At 45.0% G+C, this 15,973-nt stretch overlaps 1 protein-coding gene across 2 annotated transcripts in view; it reads right to left on the reverse strand.

The window, feature by feature from the left end:
* The window catches only part of Pctp (phosphatidylcholine transfer protein), an 18,632-nt gene extending 6,188 nt beyond the window's left edge, over nucleotides 1-12,444 (reverse strand). For both annotated transcript variants that reach the window (XM_026780099.1, XM_005350521.3), the window contains exons 1-2: nucleotides 12,237-12,444; nucleotides 1,530-1,647 (exon numbers count right to left, since the gene is read on the reverse strand). In XM_026780099.1, the coding sequence (XP_026635900.1) occupies nucleotides 1,530-1,647; nucleotides 12,237-12,377 (259 nt within the window). In that variant the 5' untranslated portion in view covers nucleotides 12,378-12,444. The remainder of the gene's footprint in view (nucleotides 1-1,529; nucleotides 1,648-12,236) is intronic.
* Nucleotides 12,445-15,973: the final 3,529 nt, after the last annotated feature.

Here is a 15,973-nt window from a genome sequence, read left to right on the forward strand (position 1 = left end):
CACACACACACACACACACACACACACACACACACACACACACACACACTCACACACCTGCCTGCCCATCTCTACTATGAGGTTTAAGTAGGTAAACTGTCGATCTCAGGGCTAGGCAAAGGAGCAAGCCGCAACCAGGATGATCAGGTGACCAGGGCTTCAGTTTATTTCGGCAGTAACTTCAGGCTCAGTGAGAGTCACAGGGCTCTCGGGTACTCCTAAAACCCAGGGGCAGAGAAGCAAGGAGTTTCAGATGGTTCTAGCAAAGCTAACAGTAAGCCACTGTACCAGAAACCACAGTGTGGAGAGCTGATGGAATGAAGCTGAAAAGGCTCCGCAGCTACTTTTCGGTTTAAAGTTAGGTGTGTGAGCTGACATGCGCAAAGGGGATTGTGGACTGTTGGCTTCCTCACGCTGTTCTCTTCCAGCTGGAACCCACATGAGCATCTATGGCAAGGTCCCTATCACATGACAGCATATGGCTGCTGGGGACAGGGAGACAGTGGCAGTCTGCTTGCTCTGAGAGACAAGTGTCCTGATGTCCCCTAATGACGAAAGCCCTAAGAAAACATGAAGGTGCCGGATAGCACAATGAGCATTCACAGACTAAGAGGTCACTCTGAGATGAACTGTGGAGACCGGGGCCTGGGACTCCGGCTGACTTTGTTAAGAAGATGTGACTCGCTTCCCTAGAGTTATGTGCATGGTCAGAGTCCGAGCCTGTATTGTCTGGAGGACACTTTCACAAGGAACAGAAATCTTCCATGAGCAGTAGGTCATCACAGGGGAACAGTCTAGAGAGGAAGAAACACCCTGACGGGACTGTTGAAGGGCTCAAAGCGGCATTCCTAGAACCTAGAAACTCCTGGATCTTTCCCCGCCATGAACAATATATTCTTCTATTTAAAATACAGAGCTGGGCTGCTTCTTTGGTACCTGCAGAAGTCTTGACTAAAGACTCCACTTGCCCTTGGCAGACTACAAGTTTCTTCCCCAGAGTCTGAGATAGCAGGGGACACTCCCCTTCTAAGATGCAGGAGGCTCCCTGTTTAACGCCTTCCAACTCTATGTAGGCTGTGGATTCTCTCCCTACCACAGGTCGTGAAGCCTTCTCAGCATGGATGGGCGGGGCATCTCCATCCAACACCACCAACTGCCGGTGGCTTCTGAGCAGGCTGCTTTGTGCATTCCCGCCCTAGTGTCCCCGAGTCACTCAGGCTCCCACTCCCTCACCTCCTCACACATGTGAACCCTCGCTTATTTAGAGGTCTTTGATCCATCTTCCAAAAGGAAGTCTGGATACCCATCTTCCAAAAAGGCTTTCACGGCAACCAATGTACATGAGTTAACACAGATCAGGAAGCAGAGTAAAGCAACCATGAGGACAAAAGGGAGACCGACTCTCAAACAGGGACAGCATTAAGTATCGGAAATGGCGAGATAGGTTTCAGTCTTGAGTATACAAGACTAAATCAGCCAAGCATACATTAACTTTCTAGGGATTATTTTTTAAGCAACCCATGACTCACCTTTCACATACTGGTCCCACTTTTTCCTGTAGTCTAAGTCCATGTAAACATCTGCAAGTAGAGCTGGTGGACAACCTTCCAGAACACCGAACACTTTATACTCATAGAGTCCGGTCGGCTATGGGAACAGAAGAGGGGGGCAATCTGTTGATACCAGAGCTGATATCTCACGTGCATGAAAAACAGCTGGGGTTGGGGTTTACCCATTGACCTCCTCTGGGGTTGTGGGGACCACAGTATAGATGCAGGCAGGACCCCTGATCTCATGAATCTTCTATACAGCTGTAGATACTGGTGGAGTGGGTGGTGGGAAGCATTGGCCAGATGATCTAAGTAGCAAATAAGACAAGTTACCTAGTAAATTATATTTTTTTCTGGGGGGGGGAGTCTATATCAACAGGTAAACAGGAACTACCCCCCAAGACTTATCAGAATATTATATTATAAATGTCAGAAGGACCAGTAATTGAGAGATTAAGAAAGACATGATCAAAGAGAGAAGTCTGGACCCTGTGTGGTAGGAGCTGCAGGTAGACAGACTATAGAGTCAAGACACCAAAGAACCTGGAAAAACATAGTGAAGCTTTGATTGTCATCACTCTGGAGAACTAAAGATCTTTGTGGACTGAGGCATGGCCAAATATAAATGACTAGGGATAGATTAGGAATGACTAGACCTAATTAAGTTTTAAAAGATTGGTAGGTCATCTTGGTAGAGAACAGGGCCATAGGCAAACAGAGATGGCCTTAACACTCAGTGCACTAATCCACGTAACAGATGGCAACTAAAATCGGGGAGATAACAGAAATAGTGGGGATGCCACAAAGGTAGAGCCAATAGGAATTGTTGCTGGAAAAATAAGGAGAAGGAAGCAGATCACCAAGGAGAATTCCACCAGCCATTGCTGGACATGGTAGGTGAGGGAGTGGCCCTAGCTGCCACCTACCACCCATGCCCATCCTGTGTCCTCCGTGTCTCCTTGTACCTCTCCTGTGCCTCGATTATCTCCTCCTACTTCCTCTCTTTGCCCAGAAATTCCACCTACACCTCCTGCCTAGCTGTTGATTGTTCAACTCTTTATTAAACCAATCACAACACAATGTCTTCACACAGTATATAAATATCCCACAATAATAGAGGTCCTATTTCTATATATGCTCACCCAAAACAGGGTTCTTACATGTTAAGGTAATGATCATGGAGTTTTCCATGATTTGCTATAAGATATCTACAAAAATTAAGATAACACTGTGTTCTTAGAATAGGTCCTTTCTGTTCCTGAATGCAATTACATCCCTCCATGACCCTGATTCTATCTGTATCACAGAAGAGGACCAGAATGTAAAAGAGAAAAGATAGAATGACCTACAGTTTGCATGGACGCAGAAGAATGAACTATTGTGGTGACTTCCTTTAGTCCCTCCCATCACAGCAGGACAAAGAATGGCCAGCACTCCAGAGGAACAAGACTGTTGATGCCCCCCTTCCTAATCTCTCAGTCCCACATTCTTTTGCTGAGCTCCACAACCTCGCCCACGTTCCTGCATCAAAGCGCTTTCTTGTTCACGGTTTCTAAATGGATATAGCAAACACACTCCTTTCTATTTCATCCTTTAAAAGATAAAGTGAATTTTAATCATTATGAAAACAATCCATATTTGTTGTAGAAAATCTGGAGACATTATAAAGAACTATTTAATGAGAGACATGCACCTCATAATTTATAAGTATCTGCCAATAATATTTGATGGTATTTCTTTAAAGGGAACAGATATTTGTCTAAGTGAGTAAATGGATTATAAAATGGTACTAACAGGTGGTATTCTTACCTCAAACTTATAAGTATATTGAGACTATGGAAACTTCACATGAAACAATTCTTCACCAAATGCATTACTGCTTCAGAATATTTTATAGAAGTAAGTATTTCCAAAAAAAAAAATCATAAAACATGCAGTTCAAAATTCCAGTTCATTTTTCCACTAGGGACATTTTCTCAGAGATGAGTGCTAGGATGCAAGCATTGACATTCAAAGGTTGTCTGCACTCTTCTTAAATATTTATAAAGCTTATGCAGCAGAGTGTACTCTCAGAAGCAGTGAAGAAACAGCTCCCTGGGGTTAAGTATCACTGTCTTACAATTTCATGTAGAAAAACACAATGCTTAGCTTTACTTAAACAGAATTTATATTAACAATATATGGGGCCTTTTAAAAATTAGATTCACAAGTCATTTGAAATTTTTTTTGGATATTTTCCCAAGCTTACAAACACTGTGATAAATAGTTCCATATACGCTTATGCAAGACATGCTTGGCTTCTCCTGAAGCCTCCCACAACTACCTCTAAAAAATGGCTCACAGTCCTCATTTATGGCAAAAATATACTGGGTGTGTAACGCTCCATTTCCACGACCATTTCTTACACTTCAGATACTGAAAGGTTATGTGGGTGGAAGTGAGTTAACCAATACCACGCATGGAATACAATAGCCAGAAGGAACAAGGTCCTGTTGATATGGTATACATCCATGTTCTTCCTTGCTGGTTGAGCTCTCTTGAGAAGATGAATGGCTGGTAACTTTTCTAGTCTCCTGTGAAGGAGAGCTTCCAAACAGTGTTCTCTCCTTGCTCCCAATGGGGACATGCTATTTGGATCTGTTCTATCTCTTCTGAGACTGAAAAGCAAACAATTAAGAAACAGCAGGGAAGAAAGATTCATAGCCACTGGCATGATGAATCAGCTAAACTGATATCCATGCAGCAGATCTATGTTACTAGCTACATAAGAGCAAAAAGTACCTTTATTGAGGGCATCCTCGTCTAGTGTTTTATTACTTGCCCCCAAAAGCAATTCTTGATGGAGGAGGGTCGTCTGTCTATGTGTTACTTTCATTGGTTAATAAAGAAACTGCCTAGGCCCTTTGATAGGGCAGGATTTAGATAGGCGGGGTAGATGGAACAGAATGCTGGGAGGAAGAAGGCAGTGAGGCAGACGCTATAGCTCTCCTCTCCAAGATGGACACAGGTTAAGATTCTTCCCAGTAAGCCACCACCTCGTGGTGCTACACAGATTATTAGAAATGGGTTAATCAAGATGTGAGAATTAGCCAGTAAGAGGCTAGAGCTAATGGGCCGAGCAGTGTTTAAAATAATACAGTTTCCATGTAATTATTTCAGGTAAAGCTAGCCGGTGGCCAGGAGCCCTCCCGGGCGGCGGGAAGCAGCCCACCGCTCCATCTACAAATTCTAGCTGATTCAAGTGGTTATTACTGACATTATAGATTTTATTTGAAACTTGTGATACTAGGAAATGGTGAAAGCTTTAAAAAAAAAATGACCATGTAGGGATGAGAATATAAGTTTGGATCCCCAGAACCTATGTAAAAATTCTAGGGAGGTAGAGACACAAGGCCCATGGGATTTGCTGACCAGCCAATCCAGCCAGTCAATGAGCTTCAGATTCAATGGAAGACCCTTTCTCAAAACAAGGTGCAATACTGGAGAGGTGGCTCAGCAATTAAGAGCACATGCTATTCTTCAGCGGACCTGGATTAAGCCCAGCACCCACATCAGCAGCACTCCAGTTCCAGGGGATCCAGCATCCTCTTCTGGCTCCATGTGCATAGACATGCACTGTAGTACATGTGAACTCAGGTAAGCACACATAAATAGGTAAGTAGGTAGGTAGGCAAACAGACAGACAGATGATAGATGGTAGATAATTGATAGATGATAGACATATGATGATGATAAAGGTGGATAGATAGATGATAGAAAGATAGATAGATAGATAGATAGATAGATAGATAGATAGATAGATAGATAGATAGATAGATGACAGACAGACACATGGGCACATGCATACCCACAAAAGAAAACTTTAAAATCCCAACTCCGCAGCCTTTTTAGTTGTAATGCACTTACTACAAAGGAAATGCAAAACAACAACAAAAATCACTCCCCCATATGACAGAAAAGACTCTCAAACACACAGGTCTGAGCAGACCCTCCAAATTCCCTGTCTTTGCTTCATAAATGATTAGCTGATCTGCCTGCCCTTGTTGATCAATAAAAACAAAACATTTAATCAAACTGAATAAACTTTTCTCCTTGTTTCAAGGCCCTGACCTCTGACCCATCCTAACTTGAGCTAGCTACACTCTCTCTCATGAAGAGACTTGGCTCAGGGTCAAGGACTTTCTGCTCTCTTGTCCAACTGTGCCACCCTTTCATCCCACTTCCCACGCATGGCTCTTCCTAACCCTGTTTATGACTGTTTACAAAAGTCACTTGCCTAACTTTCACAATGTTGAAGACCTTAGGGTCAAAGAACTCTCCCCATTGAAACAGCCACCTCACTCCCTGAAGGTCTCTATTGCTAAGTCTATATTGATTCTTCACTTCAAATTACTCTAAAACAGAGTAGCAGAATAGTGTTAACACTTGTGAACATTGCAAAGGCCATGGGATTATGTATCAATCCACTAAAACATTATAGAAATCCAAAGCATTGTTAAAAAACACTGTCAAGGAAAAAGAAAAAGGACCATGTGGGTTCTTTGAGAGTAGTGGAGTTTCTTTTGACTCCTGGTGAATGTCTTAGCTACTTTTCTATTGCTGAGAAGAGATGCTATGTCCAAGGCAACTTATAGAAAAGTTTATTGGGAGCTTCCTTACAGTTTCAAGGGTGACTCCATGACCACCATGGTGGGGAGCACAGCAGCAGGCAGAAAGACATGGTGCCAGGGTGGTAGCTGAGAAGTTACATCCTTGTCTGAAAAGAGACAGAAAGAGACAGAGAGACAGAGAGAATGGGAATGCTGTTCAAAGGCCTTTGAAATCTCAAAGCCTGCTCCCAGTGACACATTTGTTAGAGTGACCTCTTTAACAAGCCCATCCCTCTTAATCCTTCCCAAGCAGCTAAACCAAGTGGGGATCAAGCATCTGAACACATGAGCCTCTGATAGGCTTTAAACCACCACAGTGAGCTTAATAACTTGAGACTGATGATCACTGGTTCCAATGCCATGCTGAACCCATGGCTTCTGCTGATAAAGAATAAGGAACTATGACAATGAGTAGAGATAATGTAGATTTATGATAGAAAAGTGAGAAAGAACTCCAGAGAGCAGGAGCACCTCCAAGGGAGGATTGTTGACTTGCTGCCCTGATGACAGCCCTGATCAGTGAATCTCACATCAAGAGGTGGATGGAAACTGAGGTAAATTTTACTGAGACTGAGCGGTTTTGAGAACATCACAAACAACAGGGACTCATATGTCTTATGCATGTTCCCTTTATCTATTTGAAGAAATCACCCTACATTGCTTGTCCAATCAGGTGAGTGACCTAACAATCCCCAGTGGGCCTTGCCCTTCTGCCTAAGAAGAGCTAATTACGTTTTCAAAGGGCTGCTACAGAGGACGCTAAACTGATGGTTAATGTTTAATTTTACAGAGACACAAAGAACTACACATGCCCTTACACTAAGCTACTCATAAAAAAAAAAACTGACAAACTGGCAGGGATTTAGACTCTCATCTCTGAGCAGTGATCAGCCACAGGCTATGTCTTAACTTCACCCCTCAGTATGTGTTTCCCTTGGGCATCGGTGGTAAGCACAGCAGCCACATGGTTTGTGTGGAGAAGTTTTTCTAGCCCTTAGACATGCTATGATCTTTTCAATAATATTGGGAATTATTTTGTTAGTCCTAGTTTAGTTTCCCAATAATTTTATGGTTGTGATCTTATGGACTCATCTGCATGGTCTTTGAGGTAGACAGAGAAATTGCTGTGATCTCCATTTTTTTTAATATGAGGAAATGAAACTCAGAGATATTGAATTACTTGTATTTAGTTTAATCATTAGCATCAGGTCAAACAGAGGGAGACTGTGAGTCTTTTGACACCAAAAGTATCTCATTTAGCTCCATGCTCTCTACATGTCTTAGCCAAACCACAGGCCAATGATTCAGGTCAAGAAGGCCCATCACATAAGATTAGGCAGGGACCACAAACCAATGATGTGAAAGACACCAGAGACTTGCTGGGAGTCAGCTGATGACACAAGCTTGCATAACCTATCCCTTCTGCTGTGCTAGCTTCAGAGTGGATTTTTATTGGAAGGTCTTCCCGAGTCCCTAAGCCTGGTGCATTTGCCCAACAGTGCTTTGGGCAGCCAAAGTGTTGTTTTAGATGCTGTTTCTGGAAAAGTCAGACTCGGACCAGAAGAAAAGCAGGGCAGCAGTAAGGATAATGTTCTCAATGTTAACAGACTAGATGCGGCTCAGTTTTCCACTGTGGTCCTTAATAATTGTTTCCTGAACTCAGTAGCCAGAAAGGACAGCACAGTGATGACCACATGGGCTTGGAGCCACAAGCTAAACTGGGCTGAACCTAAGTTCTCCACCTGTAAATGGGTCAAAGAAGCACTTCATAGAATGAATCCGAGGGTCACATCAGGTGACCCAGCAGAAGTCAATGAGGGGCACACAGATATCTGATCTCCTCTTTCCAGGTTAGGAGTGAGGACTGAGAACCACAGATATCGACTGACACCTCCAGGTCACCAGTCACTGAGCTTAGGGACATATCAGCATCTCCACCTTACAAACGAAGAATCAGAGGCTTCCGAGGGAGGACACGTGGCTAGGACACTGCTACCGCTGTGACTAGGTCCTAGGACGTGAGTTTGGCTCTGGTAGGTTATCTAAACACCAAGCTGTCTTTTCTAGAGAAAGCCACGCAATTTACTTTCACTTGCACTGCTAAGGTCATCGGTGAGCTCATTTGACCTCAGCAGAGGAACTGCCTGCCGTGTATTGACATGAGAGAAATGCAAAGTGTCCGAATGCTGTTTACGGCTGACCTTCGCACCTCCCACATAGAAGTAATTACTTGTGGATATCACCCGGCCACACCACATCCCCACATCCCTCTGACCTGACCGAGACAGAGGCTCCACCCACACGTGGCCCTCATTTGTAGAGCTCCTCCCCTTTTCATCACTAACTCTAAGGCAGCCCAAGCGCCACTCTTTGCTCGTCCCCTGTGAATGCTCCCTCTGTTGTGCAGTGACTTGTCCTCTCACAGAAGAGCACGGGTCTCATTCCTCAAGGGGACAAGGTGTCTTTGTATAGCTGTGGATGCTGACCAACTCCAGCTACTCTATGGGACTTAATCAATTCAGGGAGCATAAAAAGCAAGCATTTTCCTGAAAATGAAGTCAGGGGTCACAGATGAAGCTGCTATGGCTATAGACCATGAAGAACACAGTTGGCTAAATCTACGAAATATTTAAGTTCTAAAAAACTGCAATGGGTTTAAAACCTAAGGGATGTAGATAGCTAGCTGAAATAATTATTGCAAACAGTCTCTGATCCCTTACTGAACACCAGGTAATGAAATGACCACTTGTATGGCTTGTCCTATTTAGTTCACATAATGATAATGTGAGATATGAACTATTAGCCCATTTTTCAGACAAGAAAATTGAGGCCTAAAAATGTTCAGAGGGATGTCAAAAAATGGTAAATTTATAGACAAAAACTTCCATTCAGAGTTACCCCCTAATATTTCTCTGGTTCAGCTGGGTATTGGTATAGTCTTATGACCACGGACCCAGTAAGTTCAAGTATTTCTCTCTGAATCATCAACCGGTCTCAAGGTTCTACAGCCAAATAAAAAAAAAAATTCACCATATTTGAAGCCCCTGGCAGAGAGGTGTTGAGAGACAGGGCAGAACACAAAGCTTGGAAACAGAAATGGGGCACCCTTCTCAACCTCATCCCCACAAATCTAAACCTTGGGATCAGCCTTATCACACTGCTCACACACTCACCCTGAGAGTAAAGAAAGGCTGTCACCTGTCTCTACACACTTGGGAGAGGGGAAAGAGGAGAAAAGTAGCCTCTGTATCCCGCGGGACACAGGTGCCGAGGTTGTAGACAGACTGGCCCTGCTTGTGTGTGAGCTACAGTTCAGGGAGTATCCTGAGCCTGAAAACTGTCCTCTCCATCACACTGTTAGGAGGAGCAGGCAAATCAGGCCTCTCGTGCTTCCGGGAAAAAAAGTTTGTGGTCAAGTTGGATTAGACCCAGCTACGGAACAGTAGAGGAAGCTTGTAGCCTGCAGAGACCCTTGTCAGCTAAGGTCGCCTGTGCTTCTCTCCTCAGTTCACAGCACAGCCTGGATCAAGGCATTTTCACTGTCCTCTGGGGCAGGCCTGGAAGACTTCGTGATGTCAGCAGCACCAGGAAGAGCTACCACTGGGAATGGTGGTGACTGTTGGCTCCTCACCTAGCTGAGACACAGCCAAGGACTAGTACACACCAGGATGGAGAGATATCCTACAATGTCATCAGACAGAGCCTTTCGATCCAGCATCTGCCTAACCCACACTTGGGACCACTGTGTGCCAGACTCTGTCTATAGACCATATTGTTGACTATTGCCAGGGTAACACAGTCCAAAGCTGCTGTAAGACATGACTATGGACCACTGAGAAAGACCACTGGGTCACTAACCCAACCATCAGGGACAGCCCGTCTTCTAACAGACATTGGCTTTCCCTTGATGAACCAACTTGTTCCCTCCACACATCCCTTTCCATATGGGTAAAAAGGCAATGATCAACAGTGTCTATCCCAGGCTTCAAATTAGAAATGAGCAAGCCAATGTATGGTGCCTGGATTATATGCCGCAACTGTTAGCTGTTGCAGTGGCTGGTGGTAATTCTGTGACTAAGGGTAACATTGTAGCAACTGTTAGCTGTTGCAGTGGCTGGTGGTAATTCTGTGACTAAGGGTAACATTGTAGCAACTGTTATCTATTACAATGACTGGTAGCAATTCTGTGACTAAGGGTAACATGGAAAGGCTAACAGGATAAGATTATAATCTTTCTTTCAGGTCTGGAACGTATGGGATACAGGACAGTGAAGAGACAGAAGCCAAGAAACCAGTTAAAAAAATGAAGCAATATGAGGTGAGAGGTGCTGAGAACCCAGCCTGGAAAAGGAGAGAAGGCAGAGGGAAATAGATCTGATGCCCGATACACAACTTGGCAAATGCCTCCATAGGTGGCTGGCAGGGAAGGTCTAAGGATCAGGGAGACGGCAGAAGGATTTTGCCTAAAGCGTCCACTTTCACATGAGGGTTGCTAAAGTCTCGTTAGGATGTTAATTTTGTCTGTTCTTCACCGCACGTCTCTTGCTCATCTTGTAACCAGTTGTCCTGCTCTACGACAGGCCAAGTTTGGTGAGTAAATGACTGCCATCCTTAGCAGAAGATGACTACAGTAAGGAGCACACGCCTATGGGTACCTGTGAGCACAGTTAGCGAAAGACAAAAGGGCAGCTAGAAGTTATCTGTGTGCACTGAAGTTTTAGGGAGACAAAACGTCATGGCCAGGCTGATAATTATCATCAGTAAATTACTCTCCCAGGCATGGCAGAGGCACACAGTGAAATTTTCTATTGTTGACCTCATAAAGGATTCCTGGCCCCAGAGGCCCGTGAAAGTACCTTGATGCAAGCTGCGCGGTGACCTCAAGAAGAAAGTACAGATGACCTTAGCTGACAGAACTCTACCTTTACCGCTCAGAAGCTTCCTCTACCTTCACATATTATACCACAAACTTCTTTTATTTACCAGGTTATGGACCCTCCAACTGCACCTTTGTAGTGACTTTCCCTGGGCCTCTGGGGAGTTATTTCATCCCTCCGGGTCCACTTCTGCGCTAACACTCTGATCTTGTGCCAGGGAACGTTGGTTGACTATAGCAAATCAATAAGGACAAGCCTCTGGTGTCTCTCATCTGGCGGCTACTTGGTTCTAGAAGCTTCCAATAAAATGCCACAAGGTGCTCAGCAACCAACCCCACTCCTCCTACAGTGTCCACTGCTCTTTCTGCCTGAAGCTTCACAAGCAAGTTATTAAATACTACTTAAAACTGGGACCCAGAGAAGACAGCCCCTAAAATGCTGAGATTACTATTGTCACCTCTTGGCCACTGTGAACAGCCCAGTCTCTGAGTCTGTCTCTTTCCCACGTGTCTGAGAATATGGACCTTCCCCACCCCATACAGTACTGGTACCCATCTGGCAGAAGGAAACCCCGTCCTCCACAGGCATGAGCATGGTCTAGGAATCCGTTGACTAATGTTTTAACTCTATGGTTTACTCTTAACGAACTACTTCCTGAGTTGGGCCAAAGTCCCAAATTACTCATTTCCTACTGTCTATCAACTGATTGCTGCCAAATGCCTCTCTCTTGTGAATGTAGACAGTCACACACTCCCAAATGCCCATAGGCACACCATTCCAGCTCGATATCTGAACCATGTATTGAATGCATTATACCCTCTCATAATGAAAGTCGGGACCCTAAACCAGGTACCTTTGGCACATCGCCCCGTCTCTAACCACGGACCATTAAATACAATTCCCTGCTCCAGGGTCGTTTGATGTTTTTGCAAACGCGACAGAGTAAAACATAAAATATAACAATCCACAAAATCCAGCAACAAGAATGACCTGAGGCTGAGCTCGGATAACCTCCCAATCACATAGAATCTGCACAGGGCAAAGTAACTCAGAGGTGCCTGGTCACTCCCGCACAGCACAGCTGCCAGCTCTGTGGGGAGTCCTGACTGGGGTGGGTACTCAGGGCCCTGATCTCCTCCAGCAGGCGGGTCAGCCGCTACCTGGTCGAGCAGCCGGTAGATGGTGATGCCCGAGGCTTCCACCAGCAGCTGCCAGTCGGCCCCGGCCAGCGCTGGCTGCTGAAGCTCCGCGCAGGCCTCCCGGAACTGCTCGTCAGAGAAGTAGCCAGGCGCCCCTGCCATCCTTCCGCAGCCTGGGATACAGTGCCCAGAGCGCAGGTCACCCACTGGCCCTTAGAGAGCTCGGGGGCAGTGCCACAAGGTGGCCCCAACCTGATTGGCAGGGAAGAGAAAAGGCGGGACTTGGCAGGGGAGGCAGGGCGTGGGTGTGGCAGGGAGCGGAGATGGGGGGGCGGGACTTGGAGCAGAGGCTGGAGGGGGTGTGCCTAGGCCTCAAAATGGGCGGGGCTAAGAAAAGGGTGAGAAGAACGGAAAAGAAAAACTAGAAAGAAAAAAGCAAGAGCTAGGTTGGGAAAAGAAGAAAGAGTTGAAGAAGTAGACTTCTTTTGATGTGGGAGCGCGTCCTATAATCACCGGCACAAGCTTCAAACCTGTGTGGGACTGGCTGCTACCTGCCTATCTGAAAGATGGAAGGTGAAAGGACACTAGCCCACTTGAACAGTGGCTCTGGCAGGCCTTGCGCCCCACCCCCACCCCCCTCACCTCCCCACCCCCCACCCCCGCTTCCGCTTCCCTTGTCCTTGCTAAAAACTGTTAGATTACATTCCTAAAGCTAGCCACTAAGGCGTTCCTTTATCTGTTCACTCCTTCCTCCTGAGGCTGACTACCAAAGACCAGCATGCCCAATTAAAATTAAACACCGCATCCTAACACGGGGTTTCCCTCTTTACCTTTATAAACCGAAATTTACCATGTGACACATCTGTCTCCTCTCTCTATCCAGAGGCAGCCTTTTGTCCCTCTGGGACAAATACCCCATCCCCTTTCCTTATTTCCTTCCCCTCTCCCCCATCCTCTATCTCCTTTTCTGCTCACCACATCCTTGTCCATTCTCACACAGTCCTCCCTTTTCCTTCTCTTAAAAGTCACACCTGCGAGGTCATTTGCTGCTGCTTTCTGCCTGAGCCAGAAAGCAGCCACTTGAACTTTTCTTCCCCGCCTAATAAAGGGTTTCTCTGGGAAGACAGGTGCTTATGTTTGGTCTGTGGATAAGCCAGGGCCTGGGAGAGAGACCCCACTGTACGGGACACCACTTCAGAAGGAAAAAAAAAAAAAAAGAAGGTCTCTTTGGAAGGCTTGTGGGAAGAGGGGCAGAATAAAAAAGCTGAAATCGCAGGAGTCAGATGCTCAGACTCCATTTCAATAAAATTGTACTTCTTTCTGTTATACATTTTCGAAAGACTATTTGAGAATCAATCCCTTGGATTCATCAGAAGGCCAAGGGAGTAAGTACATGGTACAAAAATAGTTAAGAAATTGAAACATCACGGGCCAGAGTTTGCTACCCCAATGGGTACAAGTGATCTGAGAGATACGGTATCCGGGTCTCTGTAGCTTGCACAAATTAGGTCTTTGTGCAACTCAAAGATCATTTGTTCATTCAAGTCTCATGGTATTACAGAAATCTCTCAGGAGAAAACTGTAGGTGCCTTTGTAGGTAGTGTAAAGATCAGTGCAACAGCTACACAGTTGCCAATATGGTCTAGGAAGCCACGTTGCCTAATCTATAAAATGGGTCAAAGACTGTGCTACCTTTCACAGTTGAGGGCCATAGAATATGCTTCCCAGGACCTAGCGAAGTAACGTTTAATGTTTATACCCTCTTGTCTGACAGCAATAAACTGAAATGCAATTCTTTCTATAACTCGAAAAAAGAAGTTGATAGAAAAACTATTGGAAGCCAGTTTACAAAACTTACAAAAGCCAGTTTATCCAGGATCCCATTTGCCACAACATGGATAAATCACTACTTTATTCAATTCCGCGTGGGTTTTCTTGTTCAGGGCCGAAGGAAAGTAAGATATTCCTAAACTAAACACACAAAGGATTGCTTCAAGACAAATGATCTTACAGTTTTAATAGTGGCTTGTAAAACTTTCTCAGTATTTGAAACACTATATTTGACTTAAAGCAAAATCTATTACTGAAACAAACAAACCCATCACCCTCAAAAAAGAAAAAGAAAAGAGTATCATACATGAGACACCACATTCAAACTGCACTTAGCACTTACTATATGTGTTTCAGTACGCTGCCTTGCACACACACCACACACACACACACACACACACATTTATTTTATTATAGTAAGTACAGACACAATAATTTTTGATGTGGGAATGATTTCTTATTAATAAAGAAACTGCCTAGGCCCATTTCATAGGCCAACCCTTAGGTAGGCGGAGAAAACAGAACAGGATGCTGGGAGAAAGAAGCTGAGTCAGTGAGTCGCCATGGTTCTCCCACGCCAGACAGACGCAGGTTAAGATCATTCCTGGTAAGCCAGCTTGTGGGCCACACAAAATAATAGAAATGGGTTAGATCAATATGTAAGAGCTAGCCAATAAGAGGCTGGAACTAATGGGTCAGGCAGTGATTAAAAGAATACAGTTTCCGTGTAATTATTTCGGGGCATAAGCTAAGCTAGCCATGCGGGCGGCAGGGTGCCTGGGGACGCAGCCCAGCCGCTCTTATTTCAACAAATTTTAGCAAGTAGTTTTCTTTCATGCAGTCCAAAGATCTAGAATGACTTAGAAAAGGATCTAAATAAGTCTGCTCTTGATGATTTACACAAATAAACCAACGTGTCTCCTTCATAGAGAATAGGAGGGCAAGGGCTCGCAATGAAGACCAGGCCTTGAACTCACAGGGACATCTCTGCCTTTGCCTCCTGTGTGCTCGAGAGAAGATGCTTTTTAGATGATCTGACTACACAGTGACCCAAGCTCCTGGTCTCAGAGATACAAATGCTAGATAAGACAAACCAAACATAATTCTCTACATTCTAGATTTTAGACCGAAGAGACAACATGAAAGCCACAGAGAGATACAAGCACTGGAATGTCTCAGTATGGATGGCTCCACCCTATCCCTTGCTCACCCCCATCCCTATTCCCCATCCTTGCACGTTTGTGGAAAAACTCTTGCTTAGAAGAGGCTACAGAGCATGACCAGAAGAAGGAACCCTTTCTGGCTCCCTTTTGAAACCTGTATGCATATAGAAAATATGCCTTAGGTTGTGTTGTAAAACCCAGGGGCCGGTTTTGCCGCTAGTATCAAGCCACTGGGAGTGCTGTCATCCCCTGCTTACCAAAGAATGGCTGCCCAGCAGTTTAGTGTGATGAAGGTGAAATGCTGGCTCACTGCTGGGTTAGCATGGGTTTTAATCTCTCTCCATTCGAGGCTGTAGGAAGAACAAGCAGTTGCTTCCCTGGGAATGAGGACTTCCTCGGGGAAGGACAGGGAAAGTTCCCAAAGGATTCAGGCTTTATAAGGGGACACTGTCCAGCTTCCCCACCTTCTGTGGCTACCACAGCATTTTCAGTTCAAGTACAAGCATTAACACTTCAGACTGTGGCCCTTGGACTTTCCATCTGCTGGGGTTGTAAAATACGCAAAAACTTCTGCCTTTGGTGCCTGCATTCAGAATCCATGAGAACCACGGAAAATAAATAGGCACAAAATTTGACTCAGGACCATTGAACCTCTGAGCTGTTGCCAGAATCAGAATGTGAGACACTTTCACAACCAGGCCACATGGAGTTACCACAGAGAGCATAACACCCACAGAAGATGGGTATACAAAACAGATTAAGAGT

Source organism: Microtus ochrogaster, chromosome 7 (genome assembly GCF_000317375.1).
Source record: "Microtus ochrogaster isolate Prairie Vole_2 chromosome 7, MicOch1.0, whole genome shotgun sequence".
Taxonomy (NCBI): domain Eukaryota; kingdom Metazoa; phylum Chordata; class Mammalia; order Rodentia; family Cricetidae; genus Microtus; species Microtus ochrogaster.